General features: G+C 41.0%; 1 protein-coding gene across 1 annotated transcript in view; it reads left to right on the top strand.

The window, feature by feature from the left end:
* Window positions 1-6,437, top strand: part of grin2da (glutamate receptor, ionotropic, N-methyl D-aspartate 2D, a) — a 196,206-nt gene extending 189,769 nt beyond the window's left edge. Inside the window, exon 14 of the mRNA XM_066675472.1 lies at window positions 10-6,437. Within this exon, the coding sequence (XP_066531569.1) occupies window positions 10-3,012 (3,003 nt within the window). The 3' untranslated portion in view covers window positions 3,013-6,437. The remainder of the gene's footprint in view (window positions 1-9) is intronic.
* Window positions 6,438-17,814: the final 11,377 nt, after the last annotated feature.

The following is a 17,814-nucleotide window of genomic DNA, read 5'->3' on the forward strand; positions in this document are numbered from 1 at the left end:
CTTTTAAAGGGAATGTACAGTTGCTGCAGTTTTGAAGACGAAACAGCCCCTGGAGGTTCCCAAAGCACACTTCCGCAATATCATCACGTCTCCACTCTGCCCCCTCCTCCTCCACCTCATGTGGTTACAACCTCCGTAGCCAACCCTTCTATTGCCATGGCACAACAGCAGCAGCAGCAACAACAGAAACTTCACCAGCAGCAGCAACAGCCAGTGTACAATGCCCTTCTTCCGGGTTCTCCGTCAACAGCTGGGCATTCAGGCATGGCCCTTGGGCCTTCCAATAGCCCGATTCTTGGAGCACCCATGCCGTGCACCACATTTTTACCTCGTCACGATCGACGACTGGCTGTGGTAGATCGGTGGACACGTCCAAAAGCTGGCCCTGAAAAAGCTAGCATTATCACAGATATTGCACAATTTCCACAGGGCCTACCTCCACACTGGGCTGTAGTAGGTGGGGGTGAGAGTGGTCTGGATGAATACAAGCGATACTATGGTCCAATTGATCCAGAGGGCCTAGGAGTCTCTGCAGAGCCACAAACTGTAAGTTCCCAAACTCCTAAAAACACACATCGAATAAAGGCCTCTGGAAACCCACGGGTGCCATCAAAAAACCAAACGCCAGGACATTTACCTATGAACCCAGCTTTACCTCATCCTTCTCCATCACAACAGTCCATCTGGAGGAGAAGCAGTCTCTCAAAAAGAAAAGGCTCTGGGGGACCTCTGTATGAAAATATCCTTCCACTGGGGCGGAGAGGTGGAGGCAGGTATGGGTTGAGAGATGGGATGGGTCGCAGGGGCCGTCGTCCCCCTCCTTTGCCTCTTCCGGTGCCTGTACCTCTCTCTTCACCCACTCAAACCCCTCCTTCACCCTCACCTTCTGTGCACTACACATCCAGTTCCTCTAGCACCTCTAGCTCCTCTTCCAGCACCTCTTCTGTATCAGTCTCGCGATCCAACTCTCCTTCCTACTCCACCTCTTCTTACTCATCATCACAGAGTTTCAGGTATAGGGCTGGTACAAGGAATGCATACGAGGAATATGACACAGATGAGCTTACCGAAGAATCTAGCCTTCTTTTGGGCAGGAGAAAAAGTCGTTCGCGCATGTCATCTCGCTCCCTGCCCTGCAGCCCTCCGCCTCCACCTGTACCACCTCGCAAACCTCGCCCAGAAAAGGCACAGATCAGAGACAGAGCCGGAAGCCAGTTGGCACAACTTCAAGAATGGTGGGCCTCCTGGGGAGAGAAAGAGAGAGTCAGGAGGGCAAGTGGGGGCAGAGGGAAGGGCAAGGAAGAGAAGCGGCATCATAAAGAGAGGGAAAGAGAGCGGAAAAGGAGGAAGAAAGGCCGGAAGAAAAAAAAGAGGGAGGAGCGGGAGCGGGAGCGGGAACGCAAGAGGCGTAAAGTGAAAAAGAAAAAGAAAAAGGAGGAGAAATCCAAAAGGAGGGAAAGGGAAAAGAGGTCAGGACAGGAGGAGGGTGATGCAGAGAGGAAAGAAGTATTTGAGAAAGGGATGGAACAGGAATTTTCTCCATCCTACCCAGCAGTTAGACGTAGCTCTTTTCGGAAGAAGAGTGAAAGTTCTAACCGGAGTTATGAGTGGGACGTATCAAGAGAGGGAGGCAGGAGGGAGAGAGATGATCAAGAGGGTAATGATGAAGAAGGAGGTCGAGGTAGAGAAAAGCACCATAGAAGTCCTCAGTCTTATCACAATTCCAGGCCAAGGTCTAGCAGTAAGCGTTATCCCACTTCAAGTAAGCACCCAACATCTGTGAAGTTTTGGGCTACCGGAAACCCAAATTCAGAGTCTCCATCATCGTTCCTGCCCCTGCTTCCTCTAAACTATAAGCGAAGACGGTCTTTTGGGTCTGAAAGAGAGGAATGTGGAAAAGGAGGCGAGAGCAGACCCCTGTTGGGGAAAAACGGAAGAGGTAAGTCTCGTTCAAGAGAAGGTCTGGCATTCCACGAGTGGGAATCAGAGGACGAAGGGGAATCAGAAGAGGAGAGAGAAAAAACAGAGGAACGAGTGAGAAGAAGAGAAAGCAGAGGAATGGAGTCTGAGTCTGAAAGGGAGCGAGACAAAACTGTTGAAATCTACACAGATGATGAAGGTTCTTCAGGGGAGTTTGGTAAGTTTGAGAGATACTGGGAGGGGCACGAAGGAAGGGCTGTTGGAGGGATTGGGGGTGGAGGTTGGTTTTTTGGCACATACCCAGCAAGAGAAAGAGGCGGCAGCATCAACAGTAGGGATGACTTCTTTGTGGGATTGGGCGGTGGCGAGAGCAGCTGGGTTTTGGGAGGGGGATCGGGATGGGGATCTGGAGGTTTAGGATCAAATCAGTGGCCGCCACCACCTTTGACTCCTCCACCTCCACGAAGATACTGGTCGGTGGACAAACTACCCGTGAAGACTGAGAAGAAGTCCAAAAGTCGATCCCAAGACAAGAGTCGAGGCCATACTGCCTGTCCCTGCCAGTCACCCCACCACTCAAAGTGGAATCGGGTGACCTCCAGGAGCCAAGAGGAGCTGGTGCCTCACTGCCAAAGTTTCAGCAGCACCACCCGGGCCAAAAGGCAATCGTCCAAACCGGACCGGGCTCAAAGCCTAGCCAAATCCGGAAGTCAGTCTAACCTCAACAGTACGAGATTGCAGCGGTCTGAAAGGTCCCGAGAGCAGTCTTCACCTCCTCAGACTTTACCATCATCCTTGCCGTCCCCCATGGTTCCTGCTCTCCCTGCGCCTCCTGCATCATCCTCCCATCCAATTCATGTACCTCCACCTGCCTCCTCCTCCTCTGTCTCATCCCCATCAGCTATTTCCTCAACACCAGGTGCCCCACAGCCTTCCTCCATATCCTCGTCCAGTGCCAAGCTCCAATACCAGAGACTGCGTTCGGTACCCCAGCCGCAGAGGTACCAATCCCCACATCTTCCCCTCAAAACCAAGAGTCTGTGCTCTCGTCGTGGATCTGCCCACTTTTCCAGTGTGGAGAGTGAGGTGTGATGCAGTTCATCAGATGAGGGACACTAACAAATAACCAGGAGGAGACGATTTGTAACGTTGAGGTGGGCCCTCCTTCATTTCTTGCACAAGGCTCTGGTGTGCTTCTGAAGGCGACGCACACATTGTGACTTTCCCTTTTTTACTGCAGAAGAATGGTACTGCCTTGCTGACAAGCCTTCTATATGATAGGTGGGGGGGGGGGTTGCTCAAATGCTACTGGCTTCAATTCTCTCAGCTCTCTGGGGCACACAGGTGGATGAGTGGAATGTTCTAGATGAATGTGGTGTTTCTTTGAGTGCTGTGTGGTGCTTGCGGACTCAGGCGGAAGCCATGGATTTCTCAAGGGAAAATTCAGAGGCAGGAACCCTTTTATCAATCCTCACACCGTGTTTTATCCAGCTGTTTGAGCTTCAAGTCCCAACATAATTGTTGCGTGTATTTGTATCTCAAGGGATGCATTCATTTAAAAAAAAAAGGAAAAAAATGGTAGCAGATCACTTTTAGTTTCCCCCAGAATATACCCCCTATCCCTTTGTTGGTTTCCATCTTGCATTCTGTGCGTGTAGGTCAGTGTGTTTGTATTCTTAACAACAGGGTAAGTCAACCTTGACTGATCTAACACTGGCTCATTGAGACTGAGTGCCAACCTTAAGTAGAGCTTACGCACAGTCATATCATAATTAGATCTCATTCTCCTCCCTTGAGCAATACATAATTATCTACAATGAAGCATTTCAATGCATATATTTTATAGTCATGTATTATTTTACTATATATATTCCAACATATATATAGTGAAGATGTGTGTGTCTGTCTGTGCATTCTAGTTCCAAGCAGGTGTATTGATTAACATAAGCACTGTGCGATACTACAGCGGGGGCACACGCGACATTTCAACTACCTAAAGAGTCAGTGGCAGCCTTTCTCCTCACGACTGAATGTACACGTTGCCATGACAACATGGTGTGCTGCAACCAGGAAGACACTTTCAAGACGATAGTGTATCGGAGAGAAAGTCTTCGAGTCAACATCTGGTTCTGGACGTCTTAGAGCATAGACAACAGAGCTAGCCATAATTGCAGCACTGTACCCTCAATCAGATGTCAAGGTTAGATATGAGACATGCCATTATTCCTGAGAGCGATAAGCAGGAGAGCACTGTTTACAGTTTAGCACTGTGTTTTTACACCTTTTTTACTAACTGCTCTGCTCTGTCACTTTACTGATTTGACTTTAGTTGATTTGATATCCATACGTGTCTAGTTCATACTTGTCACAGCAAGAAAAAACATGTAAAATGGACAGGTTTATGAACAGATTTCTATTTGTGTGATGGTAAAGCCATTCTGTCAAGGGAAGAAAGAACAAAAAAAAAACTGAAAAAAAAGAAAACAAAAAGCTGTGACTGATGATCAGGACCTTGGAAGACCTTTCTCACTTGTTTGGTTTAGCTTTTACCATTTATCTAGTGCTAGCATTTGAAGCGATTGCTAAGACTGACTGTGAATACCGCTAAGGGCAAACGCATGTTGGTGTCAGGGCTGAGTCAAATATGTATTTAAAATTTCAGATGTTAAAAGAGTAGGTTCTGCACTTTTTTGTTTTGATGTTGTTTTTTTATTATTTTTTTTACCTAACATTTCAGCCTTTATTTTCTGATTTTTGATTATTTGATTTCTCTTTCTAAAATGATACCTACTTTGATAAAATTCCAGATTAATTTCATTACAAATTTGACCCAGTTCTGAGTGCATACCAACGGGCTAATTTAGTTTCTTTGTGTGCTTGTGACTGCATCTGAGCCATATTAAGCTTACCTGTTGTATGCTGAGCTTTTCAAAAAAGTAGTACTAATTAATCAGAGTATATGTATATAGCTGTCTTTGGGCTGAACACTAATGTCAAGATACCGTGCGCTAAAACCTCTGACAACTGTGATTCAAATCAAGGGCAGAAACATGACTTTTATGAAAAGGTCTTCAAAATAAAAGCCAGACTCAGTCACAAACTTTGCTGCCATGGCTCCTGCACATGCTCCTAGTGTGCATCGTTTATCTTGACATTAAATTTCGGCATTGGGCGGCTTAATATATACATCCTTTGATTCCAGTTTTGATTGTTGTGCAATACTTGTCTGGATTACTTTATATATAGATGTACCTCATATATGTGTTTGTGAAGTTTAGATAGCAATAGAGAAATAGCTGTTCAGCAAAACAGTCTAGCTGAAGACAAAAACGTATTTGTTTTTTCACTCATTTCTATTATTACCAGACGTAACGATTACAATATACTACATAATAATAACCTGCGAGAAATGAGATGCGGTTTTCCTTTTCATTCCATGTTCTATACATATCAGTTCAGAGAACATTTAGCTACTAGGAGATATCTGGGATAAATCTGAGATAATGCTAAAATGCTTTATTTTATGAATTTAAGATTTAAGATTGTGCGAAACACTACAGATGGACAAATTCTCACCAGATTAGTTAACCCCACCACAGATCAGTTTGATTTTTTTTTTAATATATATATATAATTTCTATATAAATGGCCTATCTTTCTCTATTTGTCTCTTTGTGTTGATAGTGTCTACTTTTTTACTATGTGGTGGATAAGTCTGTTATCTAAATAGCAGCATATATATAAAAAAATATAAATTTAAAGAAAGTTTATATATATATATATATATATATATATATGAATCTTACTATATATACATATATTTTATTCTGTATGAATTGGTCTTTTTGTCTCTTTGTCTCTGTCCTCTCTTGTCTCACACCCACTGCTATCAGAGACCAGTGTCCTACTGTGTTTTGAGTCACGCGGCCATCCATCAACCACTATGAATTCCAGTTCCAACCAATGCCGTGATTGAAGTGTGTGTGTGTGTGTCCAGATGACCGTGTCACTGTAGTACGAGTTCCAGGCTGTGGTGGTGGGAGGGAATGTTAGGATAGGATAAACGTAAAAGGCCCCACATTAGGTTTTTATTGGGCTCCAAAGTGGGGAGTGGGGCCGTGACCTACAAATGTTTGCAAATGGCCAAGCCACAAGCTTTGCATTATGCAGTGTGCCGCACTTGGACGTGGCTTTGAATGTGCTGCTTGTGTGCGTGCAAGTGTTTGTGTGTGGCATTTGTGGTCAGCTACACACAAATACACACATGCACACAAACACACAAATACACACAGACACATACACACACGCACACCATGCTGCTCTGTATTAATCAATGGTGATGTAGCTGAGCAGAGCCAATTCTGTTTTAATGCCACTGTGCCAGGACGGCAGTGCCCCTACTCTGTTAGGTTCCTTGTGCCATACTCCTTTCTGTGGGGGAGCCACATGGGGGCCATGGGCTGGGGCCACTCGATCATGGGAGAAAATACTATGCTGTGCTGCAAGCAGAACAGAATAAAAAGACTTTTATTATGATAAATGGCTGCTGTTTTTTTTTTTTTTTTGTCCCCATGAGTTTATGCATGTGTCTGTGTGTGAGTGAGTGAGTGAGTGCGAGAAATTATAAAGAGTGAATGTACAGCAGGCATTAGCACAGATTATGTACCACAGTTTGATTGCCTGAGAGGGATTTTATGAGTGTTAATATCTCCAGATAATGGCCCTTGGAATGCATTTCTTTAAGGGTCACTTCACTTTATTCACTTGTAATGAAGCAACAACAAGAACCACAGCAAAATTTATTGCAGGTAAATAGCCTGCCCAAAGGTACATTAGCCTAAAATTGTCTTGATAGACAACGACATGGCCTAAACACTCCAGCTGAAATCAACAAAGCTGTTATTTTGACCTGCCTATCGTACTCCACCTTAAATACTCCTTAAATGGTTAAATTTACTACCCTTATTCCAAACATGGTTAAACAGCCAACTACTAATGAGGAGAAAATATTTTCAGTGAATGGTAGCACTCCATGAATTCCATGAAATTCTGTTAAAAAATTGTTACAATTAATCTCTGGTGGGTGAGTACCTCTGCTGTGAGCTATTGATATGTTTAAAATGTATGCTAATTCTATCAGTTCTGTGGTACATATTCTGTATTTCCGGCGGCACAGTGGCGCAGCAGGTAGTGTCGCAGTCACATGGCTCCAGGGACATGGAGGTTCTGGGTTTGAGTCCCACTCCAGGTGATTGTCTGAGGAGCTTGGTGTGTTCTCCCCATGTCCGTGTGGGTTTCCTCCAGGTACTTGGGTTTCCTCCCACGGCCCAAGAACACATGTCAGTAGGTGGATTGATGACTCAAGTGTCCATAGGTGTGAATGTGTGAGTGTGTGTCGCCCTGTGAAGCACCAACGCCCACTCCAGAGTGTGTTCCCACCTTGCGCCCAGTGATTCTGGAGCTGATAAAATTAGTGTAGAAACAAGGTCATTTTACTACTTTGGCTGATCAGTGTAGTTGTTCAAGTCCAGTCTATTTCCCTGACAGATAACATCATGGAATTATCCACTTTTTGAAAATATGGTAAGTTGATTTTCCATTGAAAGGCTTAACAAGACTAGGCTTAATCCATACCTGGGAAATGTTAAAAAAGTTTTAAGTGTGCAGTGTGCGCAATGTTAATAACTAAGCCTCCAATACTTGTTGGTTACATTACTCTGGTAGCACCAGTGCAAAACTAAATGAGCAAATTTCAGAATTCCCTTAACCTATATTTGAAAAGGCCCTCATGAATCATATAGAAAAACTGCAGTCTGAAGACTGCTCAGTGAGTTTAAAACACAGCTGCTTTGTGTGCTCTTGCTGTAGCGGTTTGATTCAGTGGCACTACTTTATGAGCATGACCTACAGTGGGATTTGTGATGACTTCGCAGTCTCTCATCTGATGTAATATTCCAGCTTGTGTAGCACTTGCTTCAGATAAGCAGGTGTGCTCAGTGTGTGTGTGTTTGAGAAAGTGTGAGGGAGTGAGAATCCTGGGAGAATTACAGGAAATATGAGATATGAGAGCTATCTGGAATGGAACAGTTAGTATGCAGGTAAGTGTGAGATTGTTTGACCCAGGGGTAATGCAAGCTTGCAGTATGCAGGTGACAGCATGACTGGATACTGCCGTATCTGAGAGAAGAGAGAGACACGCAAGTTAATGAAAAAAAGAAAGCAAAAAAAAAAAGTAATCATGGGTTACTCTGATGAAATATAACAGCCCTAGATTGTATCCGACTTAATGCCATTTGAAGCCATTCATTACAAAGTATCAAACGGCCTAGCTTTAAATCTATGCACATGAGTTTAATGTCACCATGCTCAATGCCAAGCGTCAACTAGATGGGTAGGTTTGGGCTTTACAGCTGTTCAGCCATGTCTTCTGGATTGACCAAGCTTCATTTCATACATTTGGAATGAGTTGGACTTGTGTGATCAATCTTCCATCGAGACCTCATTATTATCTTTGTGGCTGAATGCGATCAAACCCACACAACAATGTTCCAACATCTGGTTTAAAATTGACTTATTTATAAGTTACTGAAGTAAAATGATGGGAAAACTATATCATAGCACCCGTTATTTTATTATTTGAATATCAATGGAATACTAGGTAGGATTTGGTAGTTTTTACTCCTGGGCTCCATCTACAGTTGCAGAGTGTAATTCACATTTACAGCACTGTCGTGAAATAAGGTCACCACGAATCCAGTCACCATCTCCACTGTTTTAGCTAACAACAATGGGTAAAATCCAGTAATGTACTTATTATTAATACATTTAATTTATTTAGTGCTTTTTAAGAACCCAACATCAGCTAAAACATAAGAAAAAAGAAGTAATATATAGAGTACAAAACATCACAGACAACAGTGGTGTGAGTATGTAGCTAGGTAGCAATGGAGATTAGTTCTCTTGGTCAAAATTGCTAGCTGCTAATCACAGTCCCTTAGCCAATTTTATGATCCACTGGCCACTTGCCACAGTCCTTTTAGCAGCTGTTAGCCACAGTCACTTGGGTGATATTGCCATTTGCTAGCCTATAGTCACATTTTCTTTGTGGATATTTACTAGTCACTATCCACAGTCCATAAGTTGATATTACTAGGAACTAGCCATTGACTATGGTACCTTGCTTCCTCCGCTGTTTTTGTGTGTGATGTGTGCCCTAACACTGTACACAGTTCTTGGGCGCATAGAAAGCGTAAGCCGTTATATGGCACACATCACATGTCACACATTAACCATTTTAAAAATCAGGATGGGGGCATATTTACTATAGTGTTCACATCACATCTCCATTTAACAACACTTTGTAAGTGTTTGGGAACTGAAGAGTTTTGAAAGTGAAATGTTTTCCTGTTTTTGCTTGTTATATTATTTTAGCTGCTTAAAAGTTTGGGGTCTGTTAAAGTATTTTTCATTTCATAATGCACCAGTTGTTTTCAGTGGGTGACAGGTCTGGATTAATTTAGCTCCTGGACTCATTGTTAAGGAGCCATACTGTTGTGATCCATGCACAATGTAGATTGGCTTCATTCTACTGAAATAAACAGGGCCTTTTTTGAAAAAGACATTGTCTAGATGGCAGCATGTTCCTCCAAAACCTGTATATATTGTTTGGCATTAACGGTGGCTTCACAGATGTTCAGGTCGCCCATGCAATGTGCACTAATGCCCCCCAACACATACACCATCACGGATGCTGGTTTTTGAACTGTGCACTTACAAGCCGGATGGACACTCTATTCTTTGGCCCAGAGGACATGCCATCCATGATTTCCAAATAGAATTTTAAATTTTGTTATGTCAGATCACAGCACCACTTCACCCATCATCTTAAATGAGCTTGGGCCCAGAGAAAGTGGTGGTATTTTTGGATCCTGTTTATTTTCCTCTTAACATTTGTGAGTTTAACATGTGTTTATGGATAGAGCCACAACTGTGTTTACAGACAGTGGTTTTGGGAAGAGTTTCTATGTCCATGCAGTGATTTCCCTTTCAGAAATATCTGTTTTTAATTCAGTGCTATCTGAGAGACTAATGATCACAACCAGTCAGTACTGATTTTGGGCGTTGTCCTTTACATATAGAGATTTCTCTGGATTCTCCAAAACTTTTAATAATATTATGTGCAACACATGATGAAATCCTCAGTTTATTTGGTATTTAAAGTTGAGAAACATTATTCTTGAATTTTTACACTATTTTACTGCACAGTCTTTCACAGAGTGGTGAACCCCTCCCTGTCTTTATTTCTGAAATTCAAGGGTCATTTTACCATTTCCACATCATTACATTGTATTATTTCCTTCTTAATTTCTTTTATATATATATATATATATATATATATATATATATATATATATATATATATATATATATATATATATATATATATATATATATATTATTGTACACAGCTAAAGGTGTGCAAGGAGAAGTGAGTATCAATTCTACTCTTAGCTCTGCAACACCGTGAACACTTGAAATCTAGAATACTCGCTCCCCTTTTGCTCACCCTTAGTCAACATCATAAAATATCATCAAAGTGCACACTTTAAGGAAGGACTTAAAGCTTAAGGCAAAAATTGGGACAGGGTATTTGTTCCTCCACCCTTTTTAGTGTGTTCAGACTGCAGAAATCTATCCTACTCATATTAGGAGTGCTGAATATTTTTAGCTGCCTGTCTGAATAGTCATTGGTCAGCTTTAATAGCCACTGCTTTTTTAGCTACCTTAGGTGAGTTCAGGTAAGTAGTTAAGCCTATCTCTTTACAGAGCTTAGTTTTGGTGTGGGTTTTATATCGGAGCAGTCTCCGCTGACACTTGTGCTACTTTGCTATTCAAAGATCTGTTGATACGAGGTCCTGTTTGTGCTTTCCAATTACCTCTCCCCAGTTCAGTTTAATGAAGACTACCAGCTCTGCCAAAGTTTCAAAGATTTTGCTGTTCCCGCCTCTCCTGATGACATCCAGCAGAAATCAGGCCAAGGAGATAGAAGATGAGAAACAGGGTTTTATAAAAGGAAGAGGTGGGGGCAGGGGAAAGAGAGAGAGAAAGAGAGAGGGAGAGGAAGATACAACCTAAACTGAAATTAATTTAATGGTAAAATTACCAAAATGATGTTACAGATCAGTGCCGCAGGTAAGACATACTTAACTAAGTTCTCATCTCAATGGCCTTTCCCAACCACCGATAATGATTTAGCACATTATTTGCATTTCAGACTTGTAAGAGGCCTGCAGCAGTGAGGTGTAATCTAGGGCTAGGAGATATTGCAAAAAAATAAAACCTCAGTTTCTTTCAAATTTATAAATGATTATGGATTAGATTTTGTAGTTCTTACAACAGAAAAATTTAAAATTCACATTTTAATTCAGCTTGACTGTAAAGGTAAGAATATTAAAAGCACTATACAATCTATAACAAATATCAAATTTTGCAAATAATATTTACTTTTACATTTTCTTTCAAAGGACTGATAAACATTTTAAAAGAAAAAAATAACTATTTCCACTTAACAATGGTAAATGGCAAGCTTAATTTTTGCATTTTAATTAAGTAAAAGATTTAATACACCACATTATTTGATGTTTGTATCGCTTATCAAGTATTGATGATTGTTTATTGGCAGTGTCCCTGAATGATTTATGAAATGCTGACTCAGTGGAACTTATCACAATTTCTGTCCACTATTACACATAACATACACACATTTCACACCAGGGAGATGTGCTCATACCACAAATTATGCATAGTCTATGTTCTATGTCTATGTTTTTGTTTCATAGCGAATTAATCAGATGGCAAAACCTTGTAATTCCACAGAGTAACATGACTCTGGGTTTAAATAGTAATTTTACTGGAACAGCAAGTGAAAAACTCCTTCAGTTATAAATAAATAATTCATAGTTTGTAATTTGTGTGCTAATGTTTCATTCTCTCTTTCTCTGTTCTCTGTGCTGTGTTGATTCTGGTGTGCTTTCTCTAAGCCAGTTTTACAAATTTGTGCTTTAGATTTAGATATTAAACCAGCACGTGACCATTACAAATTAGGCCTTGATGGAAAGCCCAATTTTTCTAGTTTGGAAACTCTAATGATGAGCAAACAGGTGATAAAGATGAATTTGTTTTGCATGGCGCAGGCAACTCTCCCGGTTCCAAAGTGCTAATAAACTCCTCATCGAAATGCTGCCTGTCTTCTTAAACCTTTTTACTGTACATGACTGGGATCAGTGTGTAGGTCTGTGGGAGGCAGCAATTATCCAGTTAAGACGTGTTTTCATTCATTATGTGTGAGTCAACAGTAAAAAGGTATGTAAACATGTACAATCTTTAAATGTACAGACATGTACAAACATTAATTTGAATTAACCAAATTAATCCTGAAAATTGCCCAGACCTAGTGTAATCTATCTCACAGATTAGCTATAGACAGGACAAGTTATCTCCCACAGTCCTGCGTTAAAGACTACAAAACTGCAAACACTTTATACACATCCTTATACAAACATTTGGCCACTATAAATGATGGTCATATGTCTCTGATGAGCTGGGAATGCCTCTGTATCCACCTGGAAATGCTGGAAGAAGTGGCTAGTAAGAGGAAGGACTGGTTTTCTTTACTCTGACTGCTTCCCCCACGACCCAGACCCAGACAAACAGTGGAAAATGGATGGATGGATGGATAGTGCTGAAACTATCCATCCAGCCCCAGATCTTTGTAAACTTAAGGAAAAAAAGAGGATATGGCTTCATTGGGTTCTTTAAGGGACATGATTGGAACCATGATTTCTAGTATAATTTGGTTGCTTATGATTGTTGTTTGCATAGTAAAATAGTTTTTCTTTAATGGAGAATGTGTTGTATATGCTTTAATCTAGAACCTTTCTGAAAATGCATTTTATATACCATCACTGTCCAATAAAAAAAGTATCTTCCAAGATATTAACTTTACAGAAGAAAGAAAGAAGGTTATTTAATAAAAATCCACAAAAATGGAGATATATGTTTTTAATTGGACAGTGACGATATATTTACAGTTTTTTTATCAAATACTGAAGAATCATTTCAACATGCAAAACACAATGTAAGCATACAAATTGTTCTAAATAAAGTCATTATCTTACCCTTAAGGAATCACTTTAAAATAAAACATCATGTACAAAGAAATAGTTATTATTAAAATATACATTTCATTTGCAAAATTTAACATACTGAGAATAAAATTAAATGAGGCCTATGTAAACTTTATAGCACATTTATTATTTTTATATATTACAATACAATACATGTTTATTATTTTTATTTATTATGCTTTTATACTATCTTTTCAATATTTTAAATTTTTAAAAGTCAACAAATTTTAACAATAAAACAGAAAATGCCATCATTAAGATCTCCCACCTTCACCTTTTTTTTCAGTACACACTGCTCTATAAATATGCAATTAGTCTCTACCTCCCTCCACCTGCCCCTTCAACTGTTGCCTGGAGCCACAGCTTAGCAGCTCATGTTCAGCTGTGCTCATCAGACACACACAAACACACACTAGCCTACTTGTTTACTTAGTCCCTTCTCCCGCATTTTCGTTTCAATTGCTCACCCCTCTGTAATGCTGCTAGAGCCACCAAAATTGTTTCGTCATACCACAGGAGCATGCTAACCTTGTTGTTAGCTCCGCCACTAAAGCCAGGGCTTGGAAGGAAGCATAGTGTAATTTCCAAACATGGTCTCTGGCCTAAAGTAAGCCTTCCATATATGTTCATATATGTGGCATTGGTGGCAACACAATCCCTCATAGAAGCCATCACCTCCACACTGTATTTTTCCCACAAGGCACCCAGGCTGGTCTAGTGTTGCCTCTGCAGTCCATCTATGTAAAGGCCTGTAGTGTCCGAAATGGCGCACTACTGACTATTCCTTGCATTATACTCAGTGCACCATTTTAGGGAATTTAATTCAGGAATGTAAAATGATTTTGGACACTCATGGGGTTTACCAAAAAGTGCAGTTTATTACCATCTAACACTTAGGTTTCTAGTCTCATCTCGGCATGCCTGCCTGACATTGCTTCTTGGACGACAGTTCACCAACTGAAACTCAAATCTAGCAAGACTGAGCTGCTGGAAAGGCCAGTCCTTACCTTACTATCACATTTGAGAACTTATTGATTGTTATGCAGTGTGATTTGCAACCCACATCGCAAACCTGACTCTGAGGAGGCTGCCCAGGTGCTAGTCCACTTTCTTTTCATGACTACTGCAACTCACTCCTGGCTGGTCGTCCTCTGCAGTCCATGAAATCCTTCAGCTGTTCCAGAATGCAGCTGCACACCTTGTCTTCAATTTTCCAAAATTCACCCACTGCTCTCTCTTCACTGGCTTCCTGCAGCTGCCCACATCAGGTTTAAAACTCTCATGCTTGCTTACAAGCCAAGAACGTGCCTGCCCCTCCCTACCTTATGGTAATAGTCAAGAGTCAGACTGCACCTCAAGCCCTTCGAGCTTCAAGTACAGCTCGACTTGACCTGTCATCCCTAAAGACACATGGAGAACTAGTGTCAAGACTCTTCTCAGTCCTGGTGATCAGATGATGGAACGAACTTCCACTGGCTGTCCAAACAGTGGACTTTCTTGTGGGCTTCAAATGCAGACTGAAGGCCCATCTCTTTGTAACCCACTTAATCTAAGTTCACATTGAAATATACAGTATTGCACTTATACTGTGCTTAATCATTTCTTTCTAGGTTTGAGCACTTACTAGAATCTGGGTAATGCACAATGTGTTTTGTTCTTTCTAGGTATCTGCAGTGGCCCTTGTTCTGGCAGCATCTGAGCTCAAGGGGAGTTTGGACTCAAACCTATTAGTACTAGGATGTACATTCTGTCTGAACACTAAGCACTTTTGTGAGTCTCTCTGGATAAGAGAGTCTGCTAAATGCTGTAAATGTAAATGTAAATGGGTATCTGCTATCTGCTAGTGTACACTTGCTGTAAACTGCTTATGGCACTTTTCCACTGCCTGGGATCTATTCGGGGTGGACATTTTTAACCAGATCAGACAGATGGTTTTCCCTGGAGAGCTTCTCTGGTGTAAGACTAAATATATATACAACATAAATAACGCACAGTTATTCAAAATAATGAAAATGCTCATGCCTTTTGATGACAGAAATGAAATCAACTGCCTTAATGGGATATATTATAAAAACTTCACCTTTCAATGCATTTTCACATTCATTTGGGTTTCTGGACTATCCACAAACACAGTTACATTTTTTTTGTTGTCGATTTTTCTAGTTCCAAATAAACATGGGATTCATGAATGAGTCAACAAGTCGTTTAGATTTAGCTCCCCTTCTGATGATGTACCACCCCTTCCACTGACAGTATCCAATAACTGTACCAGAGCTTCAAATGTGCAAGGGAGATATATATATATATATAAACTTATGGAAAACGGACAGAATTTGTCAGTTTTAATTTTTAAATCTTGAAAAAGTTGATCATTCATGAGTTAGTATTTGGTCCATATGTAAAGCAAATTCCATTGCAAAATATATTTAAAAAATTGCATATAAATTATAACATAAATTAACAATCTATAGAGAGAATAGCTCTTCTGTTGCTGCACAGTCTGTGTTGGTCATCCTCTGAAACAAAGCCCCTTTTAAATCAGACTTTAGATCTAGGGTCCAGGCTGGAATTTTACAGTAAGACACTGGCAGGTTATTAGCAATGCTGTACCCACAGGCCATTTTAAAATCCTGGCCTCAAACCTGGAGGTAAGTCTGGATTTGAAAGTCTCTGTTCTAGTCCTTCATCAGTGGACACAGGACGCTGTTGCTTAAATATTTTTTGGTTGGTGGATTATCTTCAGTCCAGCAGTGACACCGTTGGGTTTAACAACCCCAGCAGCCCTGCTGTGTCTGATCCGCTTATACCAGCACACCACCACCACCACATCAATGTCACTGCAGCTCTGTGGTTGTCCTGTGGGGGTCGTGACCATTGAAGAGGATGGACGGGGCTAACAAAGTATGCAGAGCAACAGACAGACTATAGTAGAACTACAAAGTGTTCCTCTGCGGTCAGTGGAGCTGAGAGAATGGACAATGAGTGTAGATACAAGGTGGTCATAATGTTATGGCTGATTGTTGTACATACAGTACAGATGTAAAGTGATTTTGAACTATGGCTTTGTTTTCCGTTATGAAACATCAAGATAATGTAAAAGGCAGCTATAGTTTTTTTTCTTTCTTTCTCTAATTTATTATTACTAAATGAAAAGTATTATAAAAAATATATACATATGTGAACATTACTTTTTTTGCCTTGGCCAACATGTTGTACAAGTGTGGACTACTGTTTATGTTCTATCATAAAATGCACAATTCCTGGGAAAAGCGCATTGCATGTTGCTGAACGAAATATACCCATTCCTTGGCCATTTATTGTTTATTGAATATTTACTGAATATATTAATATTAAATTTGGCCTTGCATGTCCAAGACTGATGCTGCACCTTTGACCTCACTGATGCAATACATTCTCTTCTTACATCAGGCCACTAGAGGTCAGCATGGGCTGTTTTTCTCTAGATAGAATCTTCCCTTATAGAGGCCCTCATCACCAGAGTTCATAAATCAAGACGGTGACCCACTGCATTGTCTATGTCCAGTTAAATGGCATTTAACTATGTTTTAGGATTGTGCCTTCCCTGGGCCACCAAATCTCATTGGACATTTTTGCTTGTTAAAGGGCACATGATCTTCTGGGCTAACAGCACTAATGTGTGCTTCTGATATATTGTTAGTGTGAGAGTTAATTGAATCACACTGAAGTCTTTATAAGGCTATTGCCCTCAAAGTGTAATGAATAACCCCCAGTTAAGCACACCATGCAGGGATAACATAATAGACACCTCTTCTAATGTTTGATTCCACTAGGAGTACAACTGGGCACACATAGTTACAATCTCTATAGAACAGCATTGCCTACAGAATGGGACCCTCTGGAACAACCACACATGAGCTTGGGGTGGCCATTCCCAGTGCCATGCAACAGCTAAAGAAGCCCAGGGCTGGGGAGCAATGGACTGGGATCCTCTGGAGAGATGGAGTGTCATACTACACTATAGATGAGCTGAAATGACAGAACATACTTCTTCAACATTATTCGGTAAGTTCAGTACCTGACCTCATTAATGTTTCTGTGATTGAATGCAATCAAACCCTCACAGCAATAACTTTAGATGTAGTGCGCAGCCTTCCTAGAAGAGCACCTAGAAGGCTAATGATTTTATTGATTATCTACATTTGTGGTTAGGGGTGAAACTCTGTGAATTAGATTTTAACCAAAGCTTTGCTTTAATAGAGACATGTCCCTACTTCATACCTTTGTGTTCAAAGCACTGTGGGAATTCAGCCTCAGGAGTTGATCAGTAAAAGCGTCTGACCATCACACTGCCCTGAGCACAGCTCCAACCAGAGAGAGACATGCAGTGGTCATTTTAATGATGAAATCACACCAGGTTCCTTTCAGTAGCCCTCAGCCATTTAAAGTCACACAAACACACACTACACACACACACACAAACACACACACACACACACACACAGAAACACACACACCCACACAAACACCCCCCCCACACACACACACAGAGCCAGCAGCAAAATGTTAGATAGGCCTGTGAGATATGAAGTATAACGGGGATGATAGTTAAAGGGCAAAATGTGACAGACAGAGATAGGGAGGAAAAAGTGTTTTGTGTGTGTGTGTGTGTGTGTGTGTGTGTGTGTGCGTGTGTGTGTGTGTGTGTTTGTGTGTGTGTGTTTTTAAA

This window comes from Hoplias malabaricus, chromosome 6, assembly GCF_029633855.1.
Source record: "Hoplias malabaricus isolate fHopMal1 chromosome 6, fHopMal1.hap1, whole genome shotgun sequence".
Taxonomy (NCBI): Eukaryota; Metazoa; Chordata; class Actinopteri; order Characiformes; family Erythrinidae; genus Hoplias; species Hoplias malabaricus.